Source organism: Salvelinus namaycush, chromosome 7 (assembly GCF_016432855.1).
Source record: "Salvelinus namaycush isolate Seneca chromosome 7, SaNama_1.0, whole genome shotgun sequence".
In the NCBI taxonomy this organism is placed as follows: domain Eukaryota; kingdom Metazoa; phylum Chordata; class Actinopteri; order Salmoniformes; family Salmonidae; genus Salvelinus; species Salvelinus namaycush.
Window position 1 is genome coordinate 27,034,866 of NC_052313.1, and position 19,117 is coordinate 27,053,982.

A 19,117-nucleotide genomic window follows, 5' to 3' on the forward strand; every position below is an offset into this window, starting at 1 on the left:
CTTTCTGAACACGACCCTGGTCTGTGCTGTCTGTCTGGTTGCTCAGGAGTATCCCAGGGGAGCGATGCATTATTACATTCTTCATTTCTGTTGAGTTGGGAGTAGAGAGAGCGGGAAAGGAATTGACTCAGCTCTGAACATTTCAATTGCTTCAATTGATTTCCATCAAATATTCAGTTGCAGAACAATGCTTTAGTATGACCCTTTACCAGTACCTTTATTAAAAGATTACCTGGGAGAGATGCTTTTCTAAATGTATATATATATCTTACTTCACTATATGACATTACCAGGAAATGGCTTCAATCGTGCTGATTTGTCCCAGTACTACCAGATAGTTGACTGCAGTGCTCGGCACTGTTATTGCTCTCCAAACTGAACCTGCAGTGTTTTTGATCTCAGCCGGTGTCGTCTGCCTTGATTTAAGTCTGGCTCTCTCTCTGTCCCACCTGGAGTGTGTCTCTCTGCCAGGGCTGGGGCCGAGATTAACATCAGACTTCCCTCTACTGTGGTTTCTAGCCTAGCAGTGATAGCACATTTTTGCTATCAGCCTCCAATACAGCTCTCGTTTAAAGCACTGGAAGCCTATATCTTGAGATGAGGCAGGTTGCCAATATCTTTTTAGTTATATTGCTTGGGACAATCTCATGAAGTTCAGACAGGAACAAGTCTTTGTGTCCTTAAGTAAACCAGCCTAAAAGCTGCTAGCTGAGAAGGCTCCTAACCACATGTTTATCTGGTGCACAGAGAGACCTGCAACCACAGAACACTAGAGCTCTTCAATAACAACACACCTCTGTATGTGTGTGGGTGTCGACCAAGATTAGGCAACTTTGATGGGGGTGGGGGCCACAAAAAATGTAAACTCATCAGGCCGTAGTGGCTCGTGGGTCTGTGTACCTGCATCCATACCCACACATGCAGTCAGAGCCGGCCCTAGCCTTTTGGGGGCCCTAAGCAATACCATTTCAGTTTTCGATTTAATTTCCTGGAATGCTACACATTTTGCCATGGGGCATAGAGAAAAGATTGTAGTTTTAAAGCATGTTTGCTGCAATTCTACACATTTTGCCATTGGGTGGGGAGAAGATTTAGCAATTGTATAACTCATTTCATGAAATTCTACTAATTTTGCCATAGGGTGGAGACAAATACTTGCAGTTTTTAATATGAAATCTGATTATCAATTGGGGCACCCCGGTCGGTAATTCAACCATGATTACTACAAGTTTAGATAGCTGGCCGCGAGACTAACTTACTAATCAAAATTTGACTGACATGGCCGCCAGTTGCCCATGCCTGGTGTAGACCATAGACCATAGAGGCTGCTTTCAAGAGAACACCCCCTTGTCACATTCTCTTGAGCTACAAAGCTATAAAACAGTACAATTTTCCTCCCGTCTAGGGGTTGTGCCAGGGGGCAATGAAATTCAAATTGCAAATCTCACTCCAAGCTTTCTTCAAAAGTTGGCAGCCCTCTATTTTACAGGCTCATAAGTCTGCCTTTGGTTGCAACAGCTTGAGTTCGTTGTTAAAACAAGAAAACAAAAAGTTTCAAAACGCAAGCGTGACTTTTCTATCCATGTGTTTCACGATTTCGTGTTTACTGTTGTGCTATTTTGTGGACTCCTGTTTGCTTCGCACCTGGATGACGTGTTCAAAGCACCAAGCCCTACTGGTTTGTTAGTGAGCAGGTGCAGCACACCTCAGCTCCATGCAATGCAATGCTGTTGGAATTTCACCACACGCTCCACTATTGCTGCTCCAATGGGCAGGGGATGATGCAGAGTGATGAACAATGGGTATAATGGATCATAGACATTATCAGCCGACGTGAGAGTGAGGGGCACACACGAGTACTGTTTTCTTTCTAAAGCGCAGTAGTGTGTGTGTGTTAGTGTGTGTAGGTTGTTTGTGCGTATGTGCGTGCCAGTGTGCATACCTACATGTGTGTGTGTGTGTGTGTGTGTGTGTGTGTGTGTGTGTGTGTGTGTGTGTGTGTGTGTGTGTGTGTGTGTGTGTGTGTGTGTGTGTGTGTGTGTGTGTGTGTGTGTGTGTGTGTGTGAATGTGTGTGTGCGTTGTAGCAGGGATAGAGGGATGCATAGAGTAGGGAGAGAGCTGTACTGTTTTGTGTGTATTCAGTAACACTGATGTGATTGATGCTCCATTGTGACAGTATACCTATTTACCCAATTAAACCAGCAAACGCTCTCTCTTTCTCTCTCTGTAGTCGGAGCTAAGTGATTAAACCCACAGGTAGATGTTTGTTTACAGGAAGTGCTAGGAACAATCTCCTTGCACTACAATAAATCTGTTTGGCAGAATCTCTTAAGAGATGACAGTGACATTTTGAAATGAAAAACATTGGCATAAAGATATTCAGGCATCACCGTAACGCAATGTTGATGCAGTAGCTTGAATAAATGACTCATACATGAAATTGAAAAGTGAATTGGAGATTGTTTGGTTCACGGAATGCGACTCATACACCGTACTGTATGTGGGTTTATTATTTGTCTGCTTAATGGCATTCACGGGGGGGAACTAGTATGACAACAGCCAGCTGGCCCCCTCTCACCTCCAAGGAGTTCCTCCCCGACTTCCTCCTCTTCCTCCTCTCCAAAGACGGCCGGAAATAGCCAACACATCCTGTACTGATTAGTAGAAAACGTATCAAGGGTCTAGCGGTACTCGTTTTTCTTTGTTTTATAACCCCCCAAAACTAATCTGCTGAGTAAACCTGACTGGCTGCTAAAGCGTGCTTGTTTTCTTAACAAGCTTTGTCTGCACCCGCGGCTCCCAAATGCGGGGAAAAAAACGCCTTTGGTAATGTGTGTTTTAAGGTCGACCAATTAATACAAAGCAATATCCCATCTGCTGTGCCTAGCTTCAATTAAGAGGTTTATTATGTATTAATCCCACCAGGGCTACGTAAACCCAGAACACGCTCACTCTATTCTATTCTACACTCTGAGGTTATATCTGACATTTTTGTCAAAAATGAGTAAGTCATGTACGATTAATCTTTAGATGGTTCTTCATATGTCTGTGAAGTTACATTGTAAAAGTACATTTTAAGGGAAATAAACTATAAAGTTCTATATGCATAAACCCATTTGAACTTGGGTTCTATGTGCAATCCAATCACAAAACAAAAGCAAATATGGACGGACCAATCAGAACACGTTTTTGCCATCTCCCTCTAAGTATCGTCTAGGCTAGTCTAGCCAGCAACAGTGGCACGCAAGCAAAAAAAACACTGTCAGAAGTCTTCAAGTAAGGGATGTTGTCACATCGTTGATCTGTGATGACAGTAATTCGTCTGATGACCATAATACATTTATTCATGTATTTGATGATGTCTTCTGACTCTATCTTGGTAAATCAAAAACCAAAAATTGATTTATGTATTCAAACATGTATTCAAATTTGCGCAGATAGAACCTTATAGTCCCAATGTCACGACTCTAGTATTACGGCATGGGACGTGTTGAGGCCCACACATCTTCCACATTACTGTCCTCCAAGGGGAATAAAATGATGTGTTTATTCTTAATAAGAGTTGTTATGTTTGTTTAATCCATGTAGTGTTTGTCTCACAGCTCTTTGACTAGCCCAACACGCACGCGCACACACAAACAGGTACACACACACACAGAATCAAAAACACAAGCACACACACGTGAGAGAGAACATGCACGCACACATGTACACAAATGCATGCGTGCACTCACACACACCACAATGTTCAGATTATCAGAGGAAGCACAAAGCACAGCGTGTCCTACTCATCAGTCTGATAGAGGTCAGTTGAAAAGCCTCCTCTCCTTCCCCAAGCAACTAAACAATTGAGAAACTTCCAAAGCTGCTGAATATTATCGGATTTCAACCCACAATAACAAAGTGGAGATTCAGCACATTTGCAGACTAAGATGTTATCCTTGTTTGGCATGATGCCTGCTGACTTGTCAGTTGGGGAGAGCGGTGTCTTTGTAAACAACATTTCACCTGTCTTTAGTACAAAGAAACTACTTACTGTAAATCCCAAATGGCATTCTATTCCCAATATAGTACACTACTGTTGAGCAGGGCCCATAGGGAATATGGAATATGGAACTATTTGGGACTTATCCCATCTGTTGCCCTACTTTGCTTTGTTGAATTGGCGTTACTAAAATGCCATGCAGACTTTTTAGTTATTAGATAGAAAAAACATTCAGTAACAAAACAATAGTTCTATCTTATATATATAGTCCATTCGGAAAGTATTCAGACCTCTTGACTTTTTCCACATTTTGTTATGTTACATTAATTAAATCATTTTTTCCCCCTCATCAATCTACACACAATACCCCAAAATGACAAAGCAAAAATAAGTTTTCAGATAATTCTGTAAACATGTTCTTTTTCAAATAATATCACATTTACATACTGTAAGTATTCAGACCCTTACTCAGTACTTTGTTGAAGCACCTTTGGCAGCGATTACAGCCTCAATTCTTCTTGGGTATGACGCTACAAGCTTGGCACAATCTGTATTTAGGGAGTTTCTCCCAGTCTTCTCTGCAGATCCCCTCAAGCTCTGTCAGGTTGGATGGGGAGCGTCGCTGCACAGCTATTTTCAGGTCTCTCCAGAGATGTTCGATCAGGTTCAAGTCCGAGCTCTGCCTTGGCCACTCGGGGGCATTCAGAGACTTGACCCGAAGCCACTCCTGCGTTGTCTTGGCTGTGTGCTTAGGGTCGTTGTCCTGTTGGAAGATTAACCTTTGCCCCAGTCTGAGTTCCTGAGTGCTTTGGAGCAGGTTTTCATCAAGGATCTCTCTGTACTTTGCTCCGTTCATCTTTCCCTCGATCCTGACTAGTCTCCCAGTCCTTGCTGCTGAAAAACATCCCCACAGCATAATGCTGCCACCACCATGCTTCACCGTAGGGATGGTGCCAGGGTTCATCCAGACGTGACGCTTGACATTCAGGCCAAAGAGTTCAATCTTGGTTTCATCAGACCACAGAATCTTGTTTCTCATGGTCTGAGAGTCTTCAGGTGCCTTTTGGCAAACTCCAAGTGGGCTGTTGTGCCTTTTACTGAGGAGTGGCTTCTGTCTGGCCACTCTACCACAAAGGCCTGATTGGCCGAGTGCTGCAGAGATGGTTGACCTTCTGGAAGGTTCTCCCATCTCCAAAGAGGAATTCTGGAGCTCTGTCAGAGTAACCATTGGGTTCTTGGTCACCTCCCTGACCAAGGCCCTTCTCCCCTGATTGCTCTGTTTGGCCGAGCGGCCAGCTCTAGGAAGAGTCTTGATGGTTCCAAACTTCTTCCATTTACAAATGATGGAGGCCACTGTGTTCTTGGGGACCTTCAATGTTGCAGAAATGTTTTGGTACCCTTCCCAAGATCTGTGCCTCGACACAATCCTGTCTCCGAGCTCTACGGACAATTCCCTCGATCTCAAGGCTTGTCAATCAAATTGTATTAGTCACATGCGCTGAATACAACAGGTGTAGACCTTACAGTGAAATGCTTACTCACGAGCCCCTAACCAACAATGCAATTAAAGAAAAATATGAATAAGAATAAGAAATAAAAGTAACTAATAATTAAAGAGCAGCAATAATATACAGGGGGGTCCAGAGTCGATGTACAGGGGCATCGGTTAGTTGAGGTAATGTGTACATATAGGTAGAGTTATTAAAGTGATAGATGACATAGATGACAACAACAGAGAGTAGCAGCAGTGTAAAAGAGAGGGGGGGGCAACACAAGTAGTCTGGGTGGCCATTTGATTAGATGTTTAGGAGTCTTATGGCTTGGGGGTAGAAGCTGTTTAGAAGCCTCTTGGTACCGCTTACCGTGCGGTAGCAGAGAGAACAGTCTATGACTAGAGTGGCTGGAGTCCTTGACAATTTTTAGCGCCTTTCTCTGACACCGCTTGGTATAGAGGTCCTGGATGGCAGGAAGCTTGGCCCCAGTGATGTACTGGGCCATACGCACTATCCTCTGTCGTGCCTTGAGGTTGATGTGAGCCATGACAAGCCTTTCAAAGCACTTCATGGCTACAGACGTGAGTGCTACGGGTCGGTAGTCATTTAGGCAGGTTACCTTAGAGTTCTTGGGCACAGGGACTATGGTGGTCTGCTTAAAACATGTTAGTATTAGACTCGGACAGGGAGAGGTTGAAAATGTCAGTGAAGACACTTGCAAGTTGGTCAGCACATGCACGCAGTACACGTCCTGGTAATCCGTCTGCTCCTGCTGCCTTATGAATGTTGACCTATTTACAGGTCTTACTCACATCGGCTGCGGAGAGAGTGATGTGAGTCTTCAGGAACAGGTGGTGCTCTCATGCATGTTTCAGTGTTATTTACCTCGAAGCGAGCATAGAAGTAGTTTAGCTCGTCTGGTAGGTTCACGTCACTGGGCAGCTCTCGGCTGTGCTTCCCTTTCTGGTCTGTAATGGTTTGCAAGCCCAGCCACATCCGACGAGCGTCAGAGATGGTGTAGTACGATTCGATCTTAGTCCTGTATTGACGCTTTGCCTGTTTGATGGTTCGTTGGAAGGCATAGCGGGATTTCTTTTAAGCTTCCGGGTTAGAGTCCTGCTCCTTGATGGCGGCAGCTCTAGCCTTTAGCTCAGTGTGGATGTTGCCTGTAATCCATGGCTTCAGGTTGGGGTATGTACGTACTGTCACTGTGGGGACGACGTCATCGAGACACTTATTGATGAAGCCAATGACTGCTGTGGTGTACACCTCAATGACATCAGAGGAATCCCGGAATATATTCCAATCTGTGCTAGCAAAACAGTCCTTTAGCTTAACATCTGCTTCATCTGACCACTTTTTTATTGATCGAGTCACTGGTGCTTCCTGCTTTAATTTTTCCTTGTAAGCAGGAATCAGGAGGATAGAATTATGGTCAGATTTGCCAAATGGAGGGCGAGGGAGAGCTTTGTATGCGTCTCTGTGTGTGGAGTAAAGGTGGTGCAGAGTTTTTTTCAATCTGGTTGCACATTTACAATGCTGATAGAAATTTGGATTTAAGTTTCCCTGCATTAAAGTCTTCGGCTACTACGAGCTCTGCCTCTGGGTGAGCGATTTCCTGTTTGGTTATGGCGGAATACAGCTCATTCAGTGCAGTCTTAGTGCCAGCATCAGTCTGTGGTGGTATATAGACAGCTACAAAAAATACAGATGAAAACTGTCTAGGTAGATAGTGTGATCTACAGCTTATCATGAGATACTCTACCTCAGACAAGCAAAACCTCGAGACTTCCTTAGATATCGTGCACCAGCTGTTATTTACAAAAATACATAGTCCGGTGCCCCTTGTCTTACCAGACGCAGCTGTTCTATCCTGCCGATACAGCGTATAGCCAGCCAGCTGTATGTTGATAATGTTGTCGTTCAGCCACGACTCTGTGAAGCATAATATATTACAGTTTTGAATGTCCCGTTGGTAGTTTAATCTTCCGCGTAGGTCAGCGATTTTTTTTCTCCAAAGATTGCACGTTTGCTAGCAGAATGGAAGGAAGTGGGGGTTTATTCGATCGCCTACGAATTCTCAGAAGGCAGCCTGCCATCTGACCCCTTTTTCTCCACCTCTTCACGCAAATGACGGGGATCTGGGCCTGTTCCCGGGAAAGCAGTATATCATTCACATCGGGCTCGTCAGACTCACTAAAGGGAAAAAAGGATTCTGCCAGTCTGTGGTGAGTAATCGCAGTTCTGATGTCCAGAAGTTATTTTCGGTCATAAGAGACGGTAGCAGCAACATTATGTACAAAATAAGTTACAAAATAAGTTGCAAACAATGCAACAAAAAAAACACAATTGGTCAGAAATATGTAAAACATCAGCCTTGTTCTCCAGCACCATGCACTGTCAACTGTGGGTCCTTATATAGACAGGTGTGTGCCTTTCCATATCATGTCCAATCAATTGAATTTACCACAGGTGGATTCTAATCAGGTTGTAGAAACTGGATGATCAATGGAAACAGGATGCACCTGAGCTCAATTTCAAGTGTCATACTTTATTTTTTATGCATTTGCATCAGATTTACCATATTATACATGTCTTGAATCAGGTTTAACACTCCTATTTGTATTAGTGGGTTACGAGAGGTGCAGATCAGAGAGAAGATGTCCCATTAAAAAAACATTCTGCCAGCTGTTAGTTGTTGTCCCAAATGGCACCCAGTCCCACATATAATGCACTACTTTTAACCAGAGCCCTCGGGGCCCTCGTCAAAAGTATTGCCCTATGTAGATAATAGGTGCCATTTGGGACGCAGGCAGAGATAGGGGTGCAGCTCAGGGCGTTTGGCTTACTCCATACAGGAAATAGTAAAAGGAGTCGTGTGGCGTCCACATTGCTCGTAAAAGCCCTCATGAATGTGTCTGTTAAAAAACATGACCGGGCCTTTTGCAGTCCATTAGCCTATAAGCCAGGCTTTTACGAGTGCAGGATGTCATGCTTTCTGGCTTTCTTAATTTGATTAGCAGCCATTACGACCACTTCAGATGCTGACTGGGCCCAAGTGGAACACATGAAGAAGAATGAAGAAATATGCATAAGCCTACAGTACTGATAAGAGTGTGCCGAAGAGGATGATATTTTGTTAGGTTTTTTGAGTTGTTTGTTACTTATTTTTAAACTTATTTTGTACATAATGTTGCTGCTACCATCGCTTATGACCAAAAATAACATTTGTGTGGATTCATTTGTGTGAAGAAAAGACAGAGGAAAAGAGGGCGCAGGTCGGGCTGCCTTCTGAGAATCCGTAGGCAAGCGAGAGAACTCCCACTGCCATTCGTTCTACTTGCTAACATGCAATCATTGTAAAATAAAATTGATGACCTACGATTATCCTACCAACGGGACATTAAAAACGGTAATATCTTGTGTTTCACCAAGTCCTGGCTGAACGACGACACGGATAATATAGAGCTGGTGGGATTTGCCATGCACCGGCAGAATAGAGAAGAAGCTACATCTGGTGAGACGAGGGGTGGGGGTGTGTGTCTTTTTGTCAATAACAAGAAGTATCAAGTTGTTGCTCGCCTGAGGTAGAGTACCTTATGATAACATGTAGACCACACTATCTACCAAGAGAATTCTCATCTATATTATTCGTAGCCGTCTATTTACTACCACAGACCGATGCTGGCACTAAGACCGCACTAAACCAACTCTATAAGGCCATAAGCAAACAAGAAAATCCCCGGCTCCATTTTTCATCTGTATTTTTCATAGCTGTCTACATACCACCACAGACTGATGCTGGCATGAGTTGTATTCCGTCATAAGCAAACAGGAAAACTCTCACCCAGAGGCGGTGCTCCTAGTGGCCGGGGACTTTAATGCAGGCAAACTTAAATCAGTTTTACCAAATTTTTACCAGCATGTCACATGTGCAACCAGAGGGAAAAAATTCTAGACCACCTTTACTCCACACACAGAGATGCATACAAAGCTCTCCCCCGCCCTCCATTTGGAAAATCTGACCATAATTCTATCCTCTTGATTCCTGCTTACAAGCTCAAACTAAGCAGCAAGTACCAGTTACTCGCTTAATACGGAATAGGTCAGATGACGTGGATGCTACGCTACAGGACTGTTTTGCTAGCACAGACTGGAATATGTTCCGGGATTCATCCAATGGCATTGAGGAGTATACCACCTCAGTCATCGGCTTCATCAATAAGTGCATCAATGACGTCCCCCCCCCCCCCAGGGTGACCATAAGTACATATTCCAACCAGAAGCCATAGATTACAGGCAACATCCACATCAAGCTAAAGGCTAGAGCTGCCGCTTTCAAGGAGCGGGACACTAATCCAGACGCTTGTCCCGCAATGCTCTCAGACGAACCATCAAACAGGCAAAGAGTCAATACAGGATTAAGATTGAATCCTACTACATCGGCTCTGACTCTCGTCGGATGTGACAGGGCTTGAAAACTATTATGGACTACAAAGTGTAGCTAGGCGAGCTACTCACAATTCAGACAGCTAGTGGGCCGGGCATAGCGGATGGGCCTTCGGGGGACATCGCAACGGAAGAGCCTGTTGAAACCCCCTCGGACGGTTACATCGGCAGATCAGTGGATGGATGGATCGGCGGGGCTCCGTGTCGGCAGTAAAAGGGTCCAGGCCAATTGGCAAGAATTGGCTGATGGACCTCTTCAGCTAGCCGGGAGATGGGCCTAGCTCAAGGCTAGCTCCAGGCTAACTGGTGCTTGCTTCGGGACAGAGACGTTAGCCAGGAGTAGCCACTCGGATAGCAGCTAGCTAGCTGCGATGACCCAGTGTAAAGGTTCAGAGCTTGCGGTAGGAATCTGGAGATGTGGTAGAGAAAAAGCAGTCAGATATGCCCTGGGTTGATATCGCGCTGTGCAGACTGGCAGGAATTGACCGGGCTGAGGCTGGCTGTTGTCCGAGCTAACGGTGATGACCGCTAGCAGTGCATAACTGACTACTAGCTAGTAGCTAGTTAGCCAGCTAGCTTCTGATGGGGGTTGCGGTTTTAAAGTGTAAAAAATTGCAGATCCGTACCACATTGGTTGAGGCGGGTTGCAGGAGAGTATGTTCAGTCCATAGATGGAAATTGAGATTTAAAAAAATATATATATATATACTCTGCCCCCTTTGGCAGTTCTATCTTATATACGAAGAAAAAGATATACACATGGGACAGGACAAGACAAACAGACGTCCTACTGTTACGCCATCTTGGATACGCCAACGTTTTCTATTCTATCGCAGTGGTACCAGCGCACCAAGTCATGGACCAAAAGGTTCCTTAACCTCTACTTCATCACCATCCCTGATCCGGGAGCATCCTCATCAGTAAAAAAGCCGACTAGCATAGCCTAGCATAGCGCCACAAGTAAATACTAGCATATAAATATCATGAAATCACAAGTCCAATACAGCAAATGAAAGATACACATCTTGTGAATCCAGCCATCATTTCCGATTTTTAAAATGTTTTACAGCGAAAACACAATATGTATTTCTATTAGCTAACCACAAAAGCAAAAGACTCAACCGCATATTTTCACAATTTTTTTACCGCATAGGTAGCTATCACAAAACCGACCAAATAGAGATATAATTAGTCACTAACCAAGAAACAACTTCATCAGATGACAGTCTTATAACATGTTATACAATAAATCTATGTTTTGTTCGAAAATGTGCATATTTGAGGTATAAATCATAGTTTTACATTGCAGCTACAATCACAAATAGCACCGAAGCAGCAAGAATAATTACAGAGAGCAACGTGAAATACCTAAATACTCATCATAAAACATTTATGAAAAATACATGGTGTACAGCAAATGAAAGATAAACATCTTGTGAATCCAGCCAATATTTCAGATTTTTTAAGTGTTTTACAGCGAAAACACAATATAGCATTATATTAGCTTACCACAATAGCCAAACACACAACCGCATTCATTCACCGCAAAGGTAGCGATCGCAAAAAAACAGCAAAAGATATAAAATTAATCACTAACCTTGACCAACTTCATCAGATGACAGTCCTATAACATCAGGTTATACAATACACTTATGTTTTGTTCGAAAATGTGCATATTTTGAGCTGCAAACCGTGGTTATACATTGTGAATATGTAGCATCGATTCACCAGAATCTCCGGAGAAATTTTGGACAGTCACCTAATCTAATCAAAGAACTCATCATAAACTTTACTAAAAAATACATGTTGGACAGCAAATGAAAGATACACTAGTTCTTAATGCAATCGCCGTGTTAGATTTTTTTAAATAACTTTACCATAACAAACAGCTTACGTTATAGCGAGACAGCGCCCGCAAAAAGGAAGGAAAATACGACTAAACATTTTCCACAGAAATACGAAATAACATCATAAATGGTTCTTACTTTTGCTGAGCTTCCATCAGAATCTTGTACAAGGAGTCCTTTGTCCAGAATAAATCGTTGTTTGGTTTTAGAATGTCCTCTACTCCTGTCGAATTAGCAACCTTAGCTAGCCAAGTGGCGCGAAGATGTCCATCTTCACCTAACGCAGAGAACGGAAAACTCCAAAACTCCCGATAAACGTTGAATAATCTGATAAAACTATATTGAAAAAACATACTATACGATGATATTATCACATGTATCAAATAAAATCAAAGCCGGAGATATTAGCCGTCTATACCGAACGCTTTTCAGAAGCCAATGCTGATGTCCTTCCCGCGCCTTGGTAGACAAAGGAAATAGTGGTCACGTCATTCCAAGAGCTCTTGTTCGACCTCAGATCAAGCTAGACACCCCATTCCACCTCCCACTGCCTGTTGACATCTAGTGGAAGGCGTATGAAGTGCATGTATATCCATAGATTTCAAGCAAATGAATAGGAAGGCCCTGGAACAGAGCCTCGATTTCAGATTTTTCACTTCCTGTCAGGAAGTTTGCTGCAAAATTAGTTCTGTTTTACTCACAGATATAATTCAAACGGTTTTAGAAACTTGAGAGTGTTTTCTATCCAATAGTACTAATAATATGCATATTGTACGATCTAGAATAGAGTACGAGGCAGTTTAATTTGGGCACGATTTTTTACAAAGTGAAAACAGTGCCCCCATATTGACAAGCAGTTAACAGCTTTTACCTCCAATCCATAAGACTGCTGAACAATTATTCTTTACTTTAGTTTATTTGGTAAATAGTTTCTTAACTCTTCTTGAATTGCACTGTTGGTTAAGGGCTTGTAAGTAAGCATTTCACGGTGAGGTCTACACTTGTTGTTGTCGGCACACGTGACAAATACAGTTTGATATGATTTGAGTACACACACAAAGACACATGTCAACACACACATACACTGTTTTCATAACACCTGTCATCAACATTTTTACAAGTATATTATACAATGGATATCAAAACAGTTCTACAGGTTTAACTCAATTACTATTAATGGTAGTCACATATTTAACTGTAACTGTCATCATTTGAGACTAGTCTTCCATGCTTTTGCAGTTAATTTTGAAGCCAAGGGATTATTTATCTTGAGAGACGGAGAGACCGATAGATGTTTCTGTCTGGCTAGAAAACGTCCCACGTAAAGCTGACTTAATGTACATGAAGGAGCAGAGGTTCTATTTTAATAAATCACCCTGTGGCACAGGGTTACATCCACTCTCATTCAATACTTTTACTCCCTACCTAACAACGTTTTGATGGCCTTTCATAAATCTCAAGCTACGAACCACAGCTCTTGTCTTACTATATTAATATCGACAAATGGTCACTTATTGAATCAGTGCTTTTGTTTCGTTCCAATATAGGAACGTCTATAGACTGTCTGTAAAGGGACACTCCAAATAAAGTGTAACTAACCAGTGTTTTTGTTTTGTGTCCAATAGGAGGACATAGATCACAACTACTACACATCAAAGACCTACGGCCCCACGGACCCCATGAGCAAGGACTTGTGGGTAAACGTTGACCAGATGGACAAGGAGAAGGTGAAGATCCATGGCATTTTGTCCAACACTCACAGGCAAGCTGCGGTAAGACAACCTTCCTCTCAGATTCTGATTATGTGGAAAATGGGAGATACCTGGAATGACTTGGAATGATTTGATATGAAATAGACTTATAATGACCTTCAATTGGACAGACTCTGCAGCGGGAGCTGCACCCTGCAGCAGTAGGGTGAAGTTTACCGTAGACAATGATCTTGGGTCAGTGATCTTGGGCCAACTAATGGTTAAGGTTAGGATTGGGGGAGGGGAAGCTGATCCTAGATCTGCAACTGGGGAAAACTTCACTCCGTAGCACACTACCTCTGCACGAACAGGTGCATACTGATGAGGTCACCAAGCCGCTTTGGGATTTGTATCAGGTCCTTGTACAGTCAGGAGACAGAGAACAGGGTGGAATGAAGGAGGGAGGAGGGAAGGAGGGAAGATGGGGGTAAATAATGAAACAATGTCCCGTCCACAATGAGTAAAGACAGAAAATGGAGTGGTGCATTGTGTATTCTCCCCTTCAGTCACTGGATGATGGATTGAGCCATACAAACTGGGGCAAGGCTTCCCTTTTAATTGGAGAGGGTTATGGAGAGTGCAGCTTTCCTTATTCTTCCACAGTGAAAGAACCGAGCAAGTGGTATTGGGAAGTTTTCTCAGGGTAGCTCCCAAATGGCACTCTATTCCCTACATAGTGCACTACTTTTGACCTTTGGGCCCTGGTCAAAAGTAATGCACTACATAGGGAAAAGGGTGTCATTTGCTACGCACGCTTAGACTGTGTCCAGACAATCAATATGTTGGATGCTGGACATGAATACCCAAAGTGAATGGTCATTGAAGCAGGAGAGAAGAGGAGAGGGAGAGAAACAGACCACACTGAGTGCGACATCACATCGGACACAAGACATTTGGCCTGGGGATAGTAGTGCCAGCCAGCCCAGCCAGCTGTACCAAACCCCATTCAGCCAAACTGACAAGGACCTTCGCTGAGCAGGGGATACGCAGAGGATGCTTCCCTTTGCACACTATTTCCTATGAAGTGCTTTTTGACCCGAGTAGCGCACTATATAGGATAGGATGCCGTTTGGGACACACCCCCAGAGATTACCATAAGGAGGCTAGTGGGCCAGAAATGTGACTGCCGTGTTCGACAATGTGTCTTAGAAGGAGGAGAAGGAAGGCTCACTGTTAGCAGTGTTGATTTCTGGCACCGCGTTGTGCCAGCCCCAGTGTGTTGGAATACCCACAGAACATAATCAGCCAATGGAATCGTAAAACAAGCAAATTCATCAAAATAAAGCGTAGAAGCTAAGCTGTTGAACGACTGTGTTTAGTCATGGTAATTGACTGTGGTGGGCCGCAGCATTACTCCCCCTGGCCTAATCCTGGATTATGTTGCTATGTTTACCATGGAGTTATGCACCCTATTCCCTATATACAGTCCTATGGGCCCTGGACAAAAGTAGTGCACTTGGGAATAGGGTGCCATTTGGGACGTAGGCCATTATACAGTACTGCAATGGCCCAAGTGACAGTTGTGCTGCCTCAAAGCAGTGCTGTAAACCATCACATTTTAATCGATTTAACTACTCTATCTGACACAGAAATTGTCCCAAGAGTGTGGTAGAATGTCAAATCCAATAGCATATACATTTAGGAATCAATAGAAATATATGAATATAATATAAATATACTGTAGTCAGCTCATTTAGGGTTTTTCTTACTTGTTATCGAACAAATTTTTCAGTAATTGGTCGGGAACATTTTTGTACTAATCTTGTTTTGCTCATAAATGAGTGTGCACATTGCGTTTCACTCTGTGAGCTCATTGAAAAATGCATGTTCTTTTATGTTCAAGCTCTAGGAAGGGTGTGTAAAAAAATATATTTAAAAAAATAAATGTATGAACTCCGAAATGTTTTCGTTTTCATAACCACAACATTGTATTTTATCCTGGGAGATGAATATTTGCTTAAAAACAAATCATAACGTGACTTGTGGTAAAATGAATAGTCAGCTACCCAAAGAACTGAGAAAGGTTGAGCATAAGAATGTTCTGTCCCGAGTGCCTCTTTGTTTACCTTGAACCGACTTTCTCTGTCTGAGACTCAACTTTTATCCTAATGAGTCTTTTTCAGTCTTATCTTAACATGTCGTTTTGGAGCTCTCTTTCTGACCTGGGTCTTATGTTTTTCCCCCTTCATGCAGAGAGTCAATCTATCCTTCGATTTCCCCTTTTATGGACATTTTCTGCGCGATCTCACCGTGGCAACTGGTGGTAAGTGAACAACCTCTTCCCGAGTTAATGTTGTCGTGATTGAGGGAGATCGAATGAATGCTAGCAAAAGTGAAATTGTGTGCGTGTGAGTGCATGTGCATGCGCTTGACTTTTATTTGGTAGCAGTCTGAATTATCATTGCAATTCTACATGGCATATTATAAACTGGGTGGTTCGAGGCCTGATTGATGATTGCTTGAAAGCCGTGGTATATCAGACCTTGGTAACCAGTTTATAATAGCAATAAGGCACCTCGGGGTTTGTGGTATATAACCAATATACAACGGCTAAGGTCTGTATCCACTCCACGTTGCGTTTTGCTTAAGAACAGCTCTTAGCTGTGTTATATTGGCCATATACCGCACCCCCTGGCCTTAGTGCTTAATTATACAGCCATTGCTTTATTGCTCCAGGGTTTAGAAGAGTTTGTAATGAGGTTAGAGAAATCATTGCTGGTGTACAGAAGCATTTAGTGTGTGTGTGTGTGTGTGTGTGTGTGTGTGTGTGTGTGTGTGTGTGTGTGTGTGTGTGTGTGTGTGTGTGTGTGTGTGTGTGTGTGTGTGTGTGTGTGTGTGTGTGTGTGTGTGTGCGTGGTTGCATGCATGTGTGCACATGTTCTCTCTCGCGTGTGCGTGCTTGTGTTTTTGATTCTGTTTGTTTGTGTGTGTGTGTGTGTGTGTGTGTGTGTGTGTGTGTGTGTGTGTGTGTGTGTGTGTGTGTGTGTGTGTGTGTGTGTGTGTGTGTGTGTGTGTGTGTGTGTGTGTGTGTGTGATTGATATCTGAATACTGAGAAGTGTAAAGGGTCAAACAGAAGGTTATTTATCTCGTCTCGTCACAGTCTGTCGACTGCCAGGCCAGCCAAACAAATTGAGCTTTGAAAAGTCTCATCTGGCGCAGACCGCAGTACAAAACCACTAACAGCCCTCAGCACAAGTCTTCCAAGCAGCCAGTTAGAATGGTACAAAACCACTTACAACACTCAGCACCAGTGGCCAGCCTGCTAGACCTGGGGAAAACCACCACCACTCCCAGTACCCAACACTCAGCAATACCAGCCGGTCCTGGAATACGTCCCAAGTGGCTCCCTATTCCCTACATAGTGCACTACTTTAGACCAGGGCTCTGGTTAAAAGTAGTGCACTGTATAGGGAATAGGGTGCCATTTGGGATGCAGATTATGTTGGAGAGAGAACCAGACCAGAGTTTGGATTTGGAAAAGGACCTGCACTGCCGTGGTCCCGTGTGGCTCAGTTGGTAGAGCATGGCGCTTGCAACGCCAGGGTTGTGGGTTCAATTCCCACGGGGGGACCAGGGTTCAATTCCCACGGGGGGACCAGGATGAATATGTATGAACTTTCCAATTTGTAAGTCGCTCTGGATAAGAGCGTCTGCTAAATGACTTAAATGTAAATGTAAAAGTGCTGGAATAATAACCCTTTGATATACATGTGAAATAGGAGTGATATAATAACCCATTGATATACATGTGAAATAGGAGTGATATAATAACCCATTGATATACATGTGAAATAGGAGTGATATAATAACCCATTGATATACAGTACATGTGAAATAGGAGTGAAATAATAATCCATTGATATACATAGGATATAAATAGGAGTGACATGAAAGTATGAATATTAAGAGGAAAATGATCAAATTATGACAACGCTTCCTGCTTTCTGTATCTGTGGGTGTGGGGTGTGTTTGTGTGTGTAATGGACCAGAGCAAGTCAGACACGTTACAAAAGAGGCGAGTGTGTTAGTAAATGTTCCAACAGCACTAGGGAGGTGGAGGAAGGGAGGTGAAGGAAGGAGGAGGAGGAGAAGGGAGGAGGAGAAGTATTTTCCACCGAGACTGAGGGTGAAACCACAACATCTTTAGTGGCTATTATCATATCAAGGAGTCATGCTTAAACCGTACCCAACTATTCCAGCAATGTATGCTGACATTAGGCTGTAATCATAATGGAAGAAAAGAAATCACAATCACTATTATCATCATGCGAATATATAATTTTCCTGATTTCTTAGACTATTACTGGACAAGGTGAATGTTCCTCCCGAGCTATAGTATATCTCACTACCTCAGAGCTATCCTGTAGAGCATGGAGCTTCCAGAACAGTGTTGTAGTCATGAGAGATGAATAGTCGTATGTCCCAAATGGAACCCTATTCCCAATATAGTGCCCTACTTTTGACCAGAGCCCATAGGGTTCTGGTCAAAAGTAGTGCACCATATAGGGAATAGGATACCATTTGGGATGCTATCAAATGCTGTTAGCAGCTAGCAGCTACCCCACAGTAGATAAAGAGTCCCTGCATTTCTCCAGAGAGACACGGAGTGATGGAGGAGAGGAGAAGAGGAGGAAGAGGGGAGTAGGAACGGCTATCAGCTCACCGCAGGCTCCAGGACTCTGCCTCTGTAAATCCCTGTTCACACACCTCCATTTCAGTGTCTACCCCTCCCTTCATCCCTCTGTCATCCTCTTTTCCTCCCTCCTTCCTCTCCTCCCCCTCCCAACTCATTTATCAATTTAGCTAGCCTTTCCGCCCCTCCAGCTTTACCCTGCTCCAACCTCCCATTCCTCCATTGGAATTGTGTTATCCTCCTGTGAGCGTCAAGCTAGAGAGACAGTGTGGGATGGTGTGGGTCTAAGGCTGGAGACATATGGCCCTGCATGCAGCCAGGAAGGGGATAGGACAGGAACAGTACTAAGCTGTCCATATTAGGACAGCCACAGTCTCAGCAGTAGTCCTATTATGGACACCGTACATCAGTTGAGTGTACAAAACATTATGAACACCTGCTCATTCCATGATAGACTATCCAGGTGAACGCTATGATCCCTTATTGATGTCACTTGTTAAATCCACTTCAGTCAGTGTAGATGAAGGGTAGGAGACAGGTTAAAGAATCATTTTAAAGCCTTGAGACAATTGAGGCATGGATTGTGTATATGTGCCATTCAGAGGGTGAATGGGCAAGACAATATATTTAAGGGCCTTTGAATGGGGTATGGTAGTAGGTGCCAGGAACAACGGTTTGGGGCAAGAACTGCAGGGTTTCCCGTGTGTATCAAGAATGATCCACCACCCAAAGGACATCCAGCTAACTTGACCTAACTGTGGTGAAGCATTGGAGTCCACATGGGCCAGCATCCCTGTGGAACGCTATCGACACCACGTAGAGTCCATGCCCCGACGAGTCGGGGCTTTTCTGAGGGGAAATTAGGAAGGCGTTCTGAATGCTTTGTACACTCAGTGTACAGAGTTGAGTTGAGAAGTGTCTCGGCCACACTGAGGATAGGGGTCAACACAGAGGTCA

The 19,117-nt window shown here is 43.5% G+C and overlaps 1 protein-coding gene across 1 annotated transcript in view; it reads left to right on the forward strand.

The window, feature by feature from the left end:
- The window catches only part of LOC120051162 (plexin domain-containing protein 2-like), a 179,344-nt gene that overhangs the window by 93,511 nt on the left and 66,716 nt on the right, over positions 1-19,117 (forward strand). Inside the window, exons 3-4 of the mRNA XM_038997876.1 lie at positions 13,401-13,547; positions 15,720-15,789. Of these exons, the coding sequence (XP_038853804.1) occupies positions 13,401-13,547; positions 15,720-15,789 (217 nt within the window). The remainder of the gene's footprint in view (positions 1-13,400; positions 13,548-15,719; positions 15,790-19,117) is intronic.